The sequence below is a fragment of the Sciurus carolinensis genome, chromosome 13 (assembly GCF_902686445.1).
Source record: "Sciurus carolinensis chromosome 13, mSciCar1.2, whole genome shotgun sequence".
NCBI classification, from domain to species: domain Eukaryota; kingdom Metazoa; phylum Chordata; class Mammalia; order Rodentia; family Sciuridae; genus Sciurus; species Sciurus carolinensis.
Genome location: NC_062225.1, coordinates 22,621,726 through 22,634,408, shown reverse-complemented (window position 1 = coordinate 22,634,408; position 12,683 = coordinate 22,621,726). Strand labels below are relative to the sequence as shown.

Here is a 12,683-nt window from a genome sequence, read left to right as displayed (position 1 = left end):
TGAACTTGCAATCGACCTGCCTCAGCCTCCCAAGCTGCTGGGATGTACTGTGTTCTTGAAACTTGAACACAACTACCTATCAATATTTTGGTGTATATCCTTTTTATCTTTTTCTCTTAACATATAGATTATGCAAGCAAAAATATAATCACATCATATATATCATTTTAATAACATATCTTAACTAATTTTTCACATAATAAAATATGGTTCTGGCCAGATATAGTGGCACACAGCCATAATCTCACCTGCTCTGGAGGCTGAGGCAGGAGGATCAAAAGTTCGAGACCAGATTAGGCAAACTTGTCTTAAAATAAAAAATTAAACTGGGTAAGGTGGCACATGCCTGTAATTCCAGTGGCTTAGGAGGCTGAGACAGGAGGATCATGAGTTCAAAGCCAGCCTCAGCAGAAGTGAGGTGCTAAGCAACTCAGTGAGACCCTGTCTCTAAATAAGATACAAAATAGGGCTGGGGATGTGGCTCAGTGGTCAAGTGCCCTTGAGTTCAATCCCTGGTACCCCAAAAAAATAAATAAAAAAAAAATTTTTAAAAATTAAAATGACTGATGATGTAGCTCAGTGGTAGAGTGCACCTAGGTTCAATTCCCTGTAACTAACATGTACACATTTTGGTTGTGCAATGTAATTTTTTTGGTGGATGTATGCTTTTTAATCAATTTTCTATTATTGGACTTTAAGATTATCTTCAATTTTTTGCTATTATAAACAACAATACAGTAAACATCCTGATAAAAAAAAAATCTGAGGATGTATCCTTGACTATTTTCTTAAGTTACAAAATGTAGAACTGGTGGATCAAAGTATGTCCACGTTTCAAGACTTTTGTGCAAAATGGCAAATTTTATACTTTCTTCATTCTGGAGAAAGAAAGATGAAATCAATTTATACTTCCAATGGCAATGCGACAGAGTATTCATTTCTCCACCCTGATCTGTAATATATCTTACCATTTATTTCATCCTCCTGATTTGACAGTGATAAATAGTACTTTGCATTTTAATATGCACTTATTTTATTATTAGTGAGTAGATATAGTAGGCATTTTAATATATATTGGATGTGATTTTCTTTTTGTAGTAAATTGTCAATTCGCATTCTTTGCTGATATGCCTATCAGCATATTTTTTCTTACAGAATTTGGAATCTTTATATTGAATTCTATTTCCCAACCGTCTACCAAACACATTGCAAATTTTTCCAGTTTTCATTTGCCTTTTAAATTCATTCATGTTAATTTCTGTCTTTAGAATACTTTAATTTTCATGTATTTGAATCCATTGTTGTTTTCCTTTGTGTATTCTGGTTTTGTTTGCATGCTCAAAAATACCTTTCCTTGTTTTATCATCCAATGGAACAAATGCCCTTAATTTTTCACTTGTCATTTTTTTCCCAAATATATGTTTGTTCTTTAAAATACCTTCAGAATTATTTTGTCAAGCTCTGCCCTCTTCACTCCGTCTACCTTAAAAAACTCATTTTGGGATTTTGCTCAGGATTACATTACATGAATAGATTCATATGGTAGAGAATTTATAAATGTATAACCTTACATTAAAATATAAGCTCAATGGGGGAATTTTGTATGTTTGACTCTAGAATACTATATTCTAGAAGAGTGTCCTGGACTTAAAATAGCATTGGGTAAATGGGATTTAAAAAAAATATTTGCATGAATTAATTAAATCTTTTCAGATATGAGGGATATTCTCTCCATATATTTAGGGGCTATTTTCATATAGTCCCTATGGATGTTAATCCAGGAAGTTTTGTCACTTTGTTATTTTAAATGAATCTTTCTGTATTCAGTTTTCTTTTTGATTATAGCTCTCAAGGGAGATGGATGGATGGATGGATAGATAGATAGATAGATAGATAGATAATCTCTTGGAGTTTGTATATAGAACATCAGATATCTGCAAATAATGCTTATTTTTGCCTTCATGATACATGAACCCTTTGGCTTATTATTCCATCTTTTTCATTTCATCCATTAGAACTTTTAGAGCAATGTTGAATAATAGATTAGAAAGTAATCATCCATGTCTTGTTTCTGACTTTAATGGAAATTCTTTTGCCACAGAGTTTGAGGTACTTATTCTTTTCCATACTGAGGAAATATGTTTTCATTCTAGTTCATTATAGGTCTTTCTCAGAAGTGGAGGTTGAATTTTATAAACTGTGTTTGGGGGCATTTATTGATTTTTGTTTCCTTGATTAGTTGTTGTGATGAGTTATAATAATAGATTTCTGATTACTGAACTCTTTTCATTCCTAAAATAAATCATTCCTGGTCTTGATGTATTTTATAAAAAAATATTCTTTGGATTTGATTTGCTGAAAATTTTTTCAGGATCTTTTATATCCATCCTTACATGTGAAACTATCAGCAGTTCACTTTTGGGGTGGTCTTTATCCAGTATGGGGATACAGGCTGTGATTTCATAACATGATCCAGGGCACACTTACGTTTCTTTTTGCCCTGATGGATTTTGAATTCAATAGGAAGTCTTTGTTCCTTCAAGATTCATTACTCATTTATAAAGCCATCCAGATCTGAGAACTCTTTAGAAGTTTTTTTTGACACTGAGTTTTATCTTTATTTTGCTGCTTATTGAGTAAATTTTTGTCAAACATTTCATATAAAATTAACCACTTCCTAAATCTTTTCAAAATTATTGGTTGCTATTTTGACTTTATCTTTTGATGGTGCTGGGGACCGAAAACAGGGCCTCATACATGCTAAGCATGCTCTGTACTACTGAGCCACATCCACAATCTCCTTATCCTAAGAGCTATCAGGGATAGCTCTTTTCTTATTTCTAACTGGTTGAATGCATATTCTTTTAAAGATTTGTTAACAGTATCGAATTTTATTGCATCATGTTCAGAAAACATGGCCTATTTAATTTCTGTGTCAAGATTTATTGAGTTTTTCTCCTGTGGGTGTGGCCTAATGTTTTCAAATGATATATGGTTATAGGAGATCTTTAGGGCATGACATTTCACCCATATTTCCATTTTCATTTGATTTTTGTAAAAAATGAAAGCTGCATTGTCTCCCAGTGTATTTGATTTCTGTTCATTTCTCTTTGTATTTATGAGAGTTTTTACTTTGTGTATCTTGATAAATGTCCAAAGCACAGTGTTCATTATGGTCATAGTTTTATTATGGATTATACAACAATATTCTCTTTAGTAGACCATTTTAAAGAGAATATTGTTGTACTTGAATGTTAATGTTATGACTTGTTTATTTTTGTTTTTATTTGCCTGGTGTACTTTAGATCTTCCTTTTATTTTTACCTGTTTTGTGTCACTTGAATGCTTTTTGCCTTTTTTATTTTAACCTCCTATAGGAGCATTTCTTCTGGCTTTCTATGGCAGTAATAGAGAAACTTGAGACAGGTTTTTGTTTTTGTTCCTTTGTGGGTAACCAAAAGTAATTTTTTTAGATGTTTCTGGATTTTCCCCTTATTCGTGTATTTCAGAAATGTTGTCTGTAAGCATATAATTTTTATGGAAATATTAATGGACTTTTTTGTAAGTGTTTACAATTTGCATACATAAATCTTTATTTCAGTTCAGAAAATTTTTCTTCTATTATTTCTTCTGTTATTTCTTGGAACACTAATTGTCTAAAAGCAGGCTCTCTGGTCTTTGTCTACCATGTCTCTCATATTCTGCGTCTTTATCTCCATGTCTCTGTCCTTATACTCTTACCTTTGAGAGACAAATAGGACTGAGTAGCATTCCCATTACCTCATCAATCAGCATCTGCTAGGGAGAAAGATGGATGCCTGAAAATGCAATGAGTACATGTCCAGAGGTAGGGGTGTGGAGAGAAGTTGCCAGTGCCATGAGTTACTCTCTGTGTAGCTCCATTTGTCTTAGTTTTTGTTGTTGTTGTTGTTTTCCTTAGTGTGCTCTTCACTGTTACCTTTCAGGGAGGTCAGCAAGTTTCCATCTGGCCCAGTTAGATCTGTCATAAACATGGTGTTCAACCAAACTAACTTATGAAGCTGATCAGAGTAAGCATCCTTTACATTAAGAGAGCAGAGGAGTGGGGACTCTTATAGAGCCCTACTACTCTTGTCTCCTGCCCCTGGGTCCTGTGAGTAGAGGAATCCACAGAGATGAAACTCCTCAGGGTCAGGGAAGGGAACTTTCTTTGAGACCAGACACACAAGATGTGATGGAGTGTTTTCAGGCCTCTTTTGGCCTCTTGGCCATCCTATAACTTACAGAGTTCTTTGTAAGAGAAGAAGTGAAATAACTGCGGGTCTGAAGCAGTACCCCCACACCTAGTAGGCCCACTTGCCTGGCTTTGACTAAGGCCTAATGTTCTTCCCTTCTTACTGCTAGGAATGAAGCAAAGAGGTAATTTCTTGTGTGGGAAACCCATGTAGAGGAGGGAGGGATCTAAGACTCCTCAATTTATATTAGAAATCCTTGACTTTGAAGTTTTATTGTTGTTCTTGCTTGTCTAACTGGGCCCTTGGAGCACTGCTGTCCCTGGGAATGCTACATTCAGTGGACACATGCCCTGGAGGGGTGTCGTATCTGGTCAGTACAGGCCCTTTGCGTGTACTTCCTGACGTGAGATATCTGAGCATGCTCTGTTTGCTGGGTGGTGGCCTAGCAGCCCCCATCCCTCTCTTACATCTACAGACCATCTCATTTTGACTAATGGCAAATATGAGGTAGGAAATACATCACCTTGTAGATGAGAGAGGATTACAGAGATGATGAAAGTTTCCAGAGAGCCTTTTAATTCATTAGAGTTTTAATGGGCAGCTGGAGAGGCAGCTTTGGGAGACTCTTAGGCAGATATCATTGTAAGCTAGAATCCTTATTTATTGATTCTCTTACTGGTTCCTAGACACTGAGTAATCCACGTGCAGGGAGCTCAGATGCCTTCTTCTGACTTTCTGAGTTACCATCATCATGGTTAATGGAGTAGACAGGACATCAACTCCTAGACTGTCTGGGTGCTCTGAGACTGAGACCATCAAACCTTCTAGGCCTATTTCCAAGTCCCTTGTACTTTCTCCAAAAATCTCCCCAAAAGAACCATCGCATAACGAAGGGTCTATATCTTCAGAGAGGAAGAAACATGCCCTAATGGTGGCCTCAAGCCCATTGGTCAACCTTGACTTCAGGGGTTTATGACGCCTAAAAATGACTTGGGAAAGTCAAGTACTTTATTTCCTGACTACTTGGCTTTCTAAATTACAAAAAAGTTCTGTTACATGACATAGTTAAAACGGCATAATAATATCAGGTCTAATGACCAGTAACTTCTTCATTAGAACTAACAGATGAGATAGACCTATATTTTCACTCAGAAACTTGTTTATGTTTCATTCAATGTCCATTCTTAGGATTTATGGTAACCTTGGCATTCTGAGAACCCTTCGTTCTGGGACCTGAGTTTTGCCATGATTTGTTTTTTAATTAAAAGTAATGTCATGTTTACCTAAATGAGTAGAGGACTTTATGGGGTACAAATATCTATTCTATGGACTTTCACCCGCTGGATGAAGATTAAAGAACATTTGCTTACCTACCTAGGGATGTTTCTTGTAAAGCTGTAATGCCAGTGAGAAGTTAGAAAGGCTTAGGGCAGGAATAGGAGGGTTGAGCTATGGGAGCTCCTGACCCCAAGGGAACTGCCCTGTCCCCACTGCTGTCCCCTGCAGACTTCTCCATGATGACACCCATCAATGACCTCCATACTACTGACTCCCTGAACCTGGCCAAGGGGGAGCGGCTCATGCGCTGCAAGATCAGCAGTGTCTACCGACTCCTGGACCTCTATGGCTGGGCCCAGCTGAGCGACACCTACGTCACGGTGAGAAAAGCACCCGGAGCAGCGTGGGACATGGCTTGCAGCCCCCACAGAAGCCAAAGGGGGAACTTAGGTCACTAAAATAGCTGAACTACCCACTGGGCACTTTGAGTGGGGACCAGGATTGCCTGGACCCTATTTCTGAGGCCGTTCTTGAACATCGTGAGGTTCCTCTTCCACTCTGTTTCCCTGTTTCCACATACAGGCTGAGTCCTCTTCATCTATTAATGGCTGGGGGAGAGGTTAGGGGTCATTAAAGTGGATTCAGGAAGGGGGAAAATCAAGTGTCCTTGGAAATGTCCCCTTTCCCTATTTTCCTCTAACAATGTGTGTTTCTCCTCCAGCTGAGAGTCAGCAAGGAGCAGGACCACTTCCTGATTAGTCCCAAGGGAGTTTCCTGCAGTGAAGTCACGGCATCCAGCCTGGTGAGTACCACGTAGCATCTCGAGGTGTCTCAAGGACTCTTCCCTGAGCTGACAGCATCCCTCCTGCTCCTTCAGTGATGGGCTATCTCTACATGAGCCACTGCTGTCCTGTTCCTCATGGGGCTCAAAATGTAATGGGGCAGGAAAGACACATGAACCGAACTGAGCACCCAGAGCATGGTGTGAACAAGAGACCAAATGTGAGGCGTGGGCAGCAAGCACAGCAGGAGGGAGGAGGGAGAAGGAATGACCTGGAGTCCTCCAAGTGGACTCACAGGGTGCCTGAGTCTGGGAGTAGATCATAAATATTGGGAGCGGGAGGCTCCCAGGTGGGGGACACATTGGAATGAGAACCAAAGAAATGTAAGACCTAACTGCTGCGGGGGCTGTTGAGGTTGCTCCTGGGTCCCTCTCAGTGCTGCTGCTTTTAGGTGGGGTAGGAAGAGACTTCCAGAAGGTGGTATAGATCAGGAAAGATTTCTGGGTGGAAGGAGGACAGCAGTAGAAAGGACTGTCTTCAAAGCAGCAAGGGCCCAGTGCTTCTCAGAGACATGGGCCGTGGCTGCTGTTCCAGGTGGTGGGGAGGGGAGGACACCGCCTGGAGGCTTGAGTTGTGTCCAACTGTAGAGTCCAGGTGCTCAGTCCAAAGTTCAGGCTGACAGCCGCAGAATATTTGAGCAGAGCAGGACCTCAGGGTTGGCCAAGGCCATTTTTATAGGCAGAAAAGGACACTGGTGCCCAGAGAGGGTACACGTCCCAAAGAGGTGATCGTCCGGTGAGAGCTGGGATCTGAGAGACAGGAACAGCACAGGCTCTATTTTAAAGACTTTGTGGTCTGGTGGGGGAGACAGGTGAGGAAGTCAGCGATGACAGCGTGACAGCGTGGAGTGAAGAGGACTCCAGGAGAGCCGGAGGAAGCTTTGGAAGCCGGGGAGGGGCACTGTGCTCTGCCAGCAGCCACAGGAGTTGGAGGGGTTGAGGGAAGGGCCTTCTAATGGAAATGATGGTGCAGAGTGGAGTCCTCGTGAGCCCATAGGATAAGCAGACTTAGGCCAGGCTGGCAGGGAGAGGGCTGGCAGAGGTGTCCCGACCTGGGCAAGAGCATGGCATGCACAAGCCCTGACGCTCAGGGGTCCCAGTGTACCTGGGAGGACAGGAGAGTAGTGAGTCTGGTGCAAGTGTTCAGTGTCTAGAGGTGAGGCTGGAAAGAGGGTAGGGGCCATGATCAGAGGCATGGAAGAGCTCGTTACAGCAGTTTGGCTTTATTCTACTGGATATTCAGAGTTACTGAAGTGCTATAAGCAGGTGTGTGATATGATCAGGTTTCCATTGTATAAAGGTCACTGACAGGGATGTGGAGGCCAGCTGACATCAGGACAACTGGTTGGTGCTGTTACAATAAGCTGGGAAGAAAATTTTGGTCCTGTGTGCTTCCTGGGCCTGGTGGTCAACTGGGTTGAGTGAGACTGAGCTCGAGGAGCTGGTGGGACATTCAGGAGGACATTCAGTTGGCATGATTATTCCAGGGTTAGAAGGGACCTAACCTTGAGATACAGGCTTCAGAGTCACGCGCTTGAGTCGCTCAGGGAGTGTATGGAGTCCTGGGGCTGCTGTATATGGTTGTACAGTTTGTGTACTGCACAAGGGAGCCTGGCTGGCGAGGAAGATGGGAAAGGTGAAATCCAGCCTCTGCGCCACTCGCTGATTTGTCCAGGCTCTTGGCTTCTTCATATTAGTATAAAAGCAACAGTCATGTGCCAAGCCCTGCATCCCTAGGGCTACTCTCAGAGGGAATATTTGTTTACTCATTTCTACAAAGGCACCTCATGGGTCGGTGGCTGTCCTGTTAGCTGTGGAGATTCTTGAGTGATACAGATCACATATCCAAGGATGAGACAGGAAACACATGAGCTCAAAGAGGGACCACTCCAGAGAGGGAACTCTGAACTCAGCACACATCTGAGCAAGTAGGGAACTGGGCTGAAGGAACCAGAGGTTGTCACTGGACACTCAGGTTCAAGGGACCTGCAGGGGAGGCCACTTTGAAATGTCTAAGTCACGTTCATTTTGTAAAATTCATTTAGAAAAGATTCTTAGAAGATTTGCTGGACATCTGACTGAGGCTTCTGCTGAAGCACAGGATGTCAGTAACACATTCCTTCTCCCACACCAAGGCCTGTCTCCTTCCTTTGGTCCCCTGCTGCTGGGGCTTTGAGGGATGGAGAGGCAAGCAGTTTATAGAGCTGCCTTGTATGCTAGATGGAAGATGTCTCTGCCGCTTCAGTTTTAAAAACCCAAGTTGTGCCTTATAGAAACGATAATCTGGCTTGGTAATGTCCAGTGGGTGTCTGTAATCAGTAAGTAGAGCAGCCATCAGCCAGAGGGAAATTGCCCTGGGCATGTTTTCAGTGCAGGTGTGAGGAGGACCTTGTTTCAGGATTGGGGTTTGTGTTGGGTGATGTGGGGGTGTAGCCTTGGAGTGTGTGCTGCCTGGATGTGGGGGCAATTCTAAGATCCGGTATTTTCCCAGTTGCTCTCCAGGAGGAGGCCCCCCGCCTGCCCCAGAGTGAGGCTTTAGCTCTTTGGTAAAGGAAGCTGCAGTTCCTCTGTGAGCCAGGAGAGGGGGGTGTTGGCCAGCTTTGCACTTGCACTGTGCTGTCTTAGTCTGTGTTCAGACATGCTTAAGGAGTGGTCATTTGTCTTCTATCAGTCACAAAGCGACCTTCCCTGATGCTGGTGTTATGTGAAATTGTCTATGTCAGGGATGGAACACTACCGCCAGCCACAGCTTGTTCTCTCCCTCTTGTTTCCTCTTACAAGAGATTGGATACACGCACGTGCGGGCACACGTGCACACAACCATGTGATTTTTTAAAAAAAAATTTTTTTTAGCTGTGATACCTACTAGCCCTTTAGTTTCAAAAGCAGATTACAAAGCCAGTGACTTCTTTCTACTCATCTTTTAAGTTCTGGCTTCTGGGTGGTTGGTAAATGGTGTTCAATATACTATGCTCTTTACCTTTGTGTATGATTTTTAAATTTTTCAAAAAATAAAAAAGCTCAGTTTAGATATGCCTTCCTCTGGGAAGACTTCTGATCCTCCTATTCTGCTGGGATGAAAGACTCCCTCTACCTAATTCTAGAGAATTCTGTGAATGACTGTCTTCTAGCTCCTTGCAACTCAACGTGGGGTCTCTGACCCATAGTGTGGGTATCACTTAGGAAAGTGCAAGAAATGCAGAACTTGCATTTTGACAGGGGATGCACATGCACAGAAAAGTCTGAGGAACTCTGTTCTAGCATTTCCCCTGATGAATTCTGTCACCTTATGATCCCTTAAGATTGTTCACTCGCTGAGGGCAGGACCTGGGTCTTCGTCCCCCAACACCATGCTCAGCCATTGCTCCTGGGGTCTGGAATGAGGGAATGGAGGGGTTGGCAAGTGCAGGGCTCACCTACTGGGGGAGGAGGGAAGGCCTTGCCTGTGCTGTTGCTCTGAGACTTTCTTCTGTGGCACAGATCAAGGTGAACATCCTGGGGGAGGTGGTGGAGAAGGGCAGCAGCTGCTTCCCGGTGGACACCACGGGCTTCTGCCTGCACTCGGCCATCTATGCCGCCAGGCCTGACGTGCGGTGCGTCATCCACCTACATACGCCAGCCACGGCAGCGGTGAGTGGGGCTTTCCTGGCACTCTGAGCTCCTCTGAGCTCACCTCCCTGAGCAGCAGCCAGACCCAGGGCACCTGATTCTCTAAGATTCTCCCTGAGGGAAGACATAATCTCATCTGAGGTAGCAGCAATCTTATGATCTAAAACAGTCCTAGAAAGATCTGGAACTCAGGCCAAGGTGAGGAGAGAGAATCTCTAATGCAGGAACCTTCATTCTGTTCCTATTTCTAACTGCCGACGTCCTGGTATAAAGTGAAGATGTGGAATGTTCATTTCATCACTTCCGCCAGGACCATGCACCCAGGGCTGTGTCTCCTGACTTTCTGCTCAGCATTGTTAGGGCTGGGGCTGCGTCTGCTACCAGCCCAGGCTCTGGGAGGAGATTTGACAGAGGATAACAAACTGATGGGAACCTAGGCTGTTCCCACTTCTCCATAGGGTGGGTTAGCTGAGAGCTGGGGGCAGGTGTAGCCCAAGGAGGGGAGAATAGGAAGAATAACCTTGAGGAGCAGGTTGCCCCCAGTGGTCTCTGGTCATTTGTCCATATGTACCCAAGACGCCGTGATGCCATTTGGAGAGAGTAGAAAACCAGGTGCCTGAGTTCACCCCATTCTGCTGACCTCCAGACCGTGCTCACCAGGGTGGGCAGACTCATGGCCCCTGTTCTCTTCTCAGTGAAGCTCACTGGTTATGAGCAGTCAGACCTGCCAGAATTTGGACTAACACTTGACGAGGGGTTCGTGCCAGGCATGTGTGTCTGGAGGGCCCGAAGCCAACTCATGGAGTAGAGTGAGGGTTCCCTCCGTGCTCCTTGCTTTTCATAAGAGGTGGGCGTCAGGGTCACAGCCTGTGTTTTCACCCTGGTTCCTGGCCTCGTGCTGCCCTAGTGCTGGAAAATGGTTTCTCCTTGATCTTCCTTGCTAGTGGGATGTGTCCGTTACTGCGCTGAAACCAAGGCTGAGGGTTTTCTCCAGCCCATCCTGGGAATCTTGAACCTGCTCCACCTGGTACAAACTCCATTGCTCCTTCCTGGACCCACGGGACAAGCCCCAGGCTGGGGCAGAAAGCAACAGCTCTCTTGAATGCTTTCTTTCACATTTCTAAAAGTGGGTACCTTGGTGTGCAAACTGACGGAAGGACGTTAGAGCCATTAGAGCCAGCAGCGGGAAAGCAGACCCGAGCTGGTGGAGGAGGCGTCCCAGGCCTTTCTCTGTACCTGCTCCCCTGACCCTGCCAGCCCGGAGCAGAACTGGACCATGCTGTGCTGCGGAAAGGGCCAGTGGCACTGGGGGCTGCAGGTGCCAGCCATTCCATCGTCTCCCTACAGGTGTCAGCCATGAAGTGTGGCCTCCTGCCTGTCTCCCACAATGCCCTGCTGGTGGGGGACATGGCCTACTATGACTTCAACGGGGAAATGGAGCAGGAAGCCGATCGCATCAACCTGCAGAAGTGCCTTGGCCCCACCTGCAAGGTTTGCTCAGCTTTTCTGGGAAGGTGCTCTGGAGTGGCGTTGACAAACTGACATCACAAAAGTGACATTTGTTCATTGGAGAATGTTTAGGTGTTGCCGATAATTTTTTTCTAGAGAGAAAGGAAAAGGAGAATCTATCACACTGCTCTGAGGTTTTGGTGCACACTCCACGTGTTTTCATTTATGCTTATAAAATTGGGATCCTTAAATATGTCCTCCCTTTTCCCCTTAGCAAAATATAGTATTCTCATTAAATATTTTTCTGTCACTATTTAAAATTATTTAGTTATGCCTTATGTGAATAGCTGACTGCCATTACCTGAATTGTCCTCTGTGGTTGGACATCACCCCCTCAGATTTTCTCTTCACATAAACAGCATAGTGATCAAAATCCTTTTGACTAAATCTTCATGTGCTTGAAATAATTTCCTTAGGACAAATTTCTAGGGCTGCACATTTTATAACTCTTGCTTCATATTGATCAATTGCCTAGCAACTGTTCTGCCCCTGCCCCATATCTAATATAGAGAATGTTGTTTCCCTGCAGTCTCCCCAAACTTGAGTGTTATCACATTTGTTCCTCATCAACGTGCTAGAGAAAAGTGGGACACTGTTATTGCTTGGCTTAAGTCTAAAGCCCTATCATACACCAGCACACCTGAGCTTGGAGCAGAGCCCAGGTTGGTGGTTGCTTGCTACCATCTTGACAAGGCACTCATTGTCTGTTTCCTGAGTCCCTGTCTCCCTGTCTCTAACTCAGGTAAGAAATCTTGCCACTCTCTCTCTCAACATCCTCCAAAGTATCATTGGCAGCACCGGGATGGGATGTTCACACCTTAAAGTGCTGCTTGAAGAATTAAAGAGAATTTGAGAGAGGGGGTATTCAATGTTTGCAGGATCTTTTGTGGGTCAGTCATTGTCTCCATCTTTCTGGACTTGAGAGGAAGCATCTCTAGCTGTTTTAAGCAAGAGAGGGTATGCTGTCTAGAGCCTCGAGGCCCCAGCCTAGGCTCTGCAAGGACAGATCTGACACACAGACTTGTATCTCAGCTCCCAAGTGGACACTGTCTGGCTGCAGAGTGTTCTCAAGGGTAAAACCAGTCAAGTAAACTCTCTGGCGGGAAGATGCACTTGGCCCTTGGGGACTGGAGCTCTTGGTATAAATTCATTTCTGCCTCCTGCTCTATCCACTTGCTAAGTCTGAAAAATTGCACCAATAGTGAGAACCTTGGGGTTCAAGTTCATATTTT

General features: G+C 44.1%; 1 protein-coding gene across 1 annotated transcript in view; it reads left to right on the top strand.

Moving 5' to 3' along the window:
• Window positions 1-12,683, top strand: part of Add2 (adducin 2) — a 111,744-nt gene that overhangs the window by 70,121 nt on the left and 28,940 nt on the right. Inside the window, exons 5-8 of the mRNA XM_047523100.1 lie at window positions 5,721-5,872; window positions 6,214-6,294; window positions 9,814-9,963; window positions 11,290-11,433. Coding sequence (XP_047379056.1) covers window positions 5,721-5,872; window positions 6,214-6,294; window positions 9,814-9,963; window positions 11,290-11,433 — 527 coding nt within the window. The remainder of the gene's footprint in view (window positions 1-5,720; window positions 5,873-6,213; window positions 6,295-9,813; window positions 9,964-11,289; window positions 11,434-12,683) is intronic.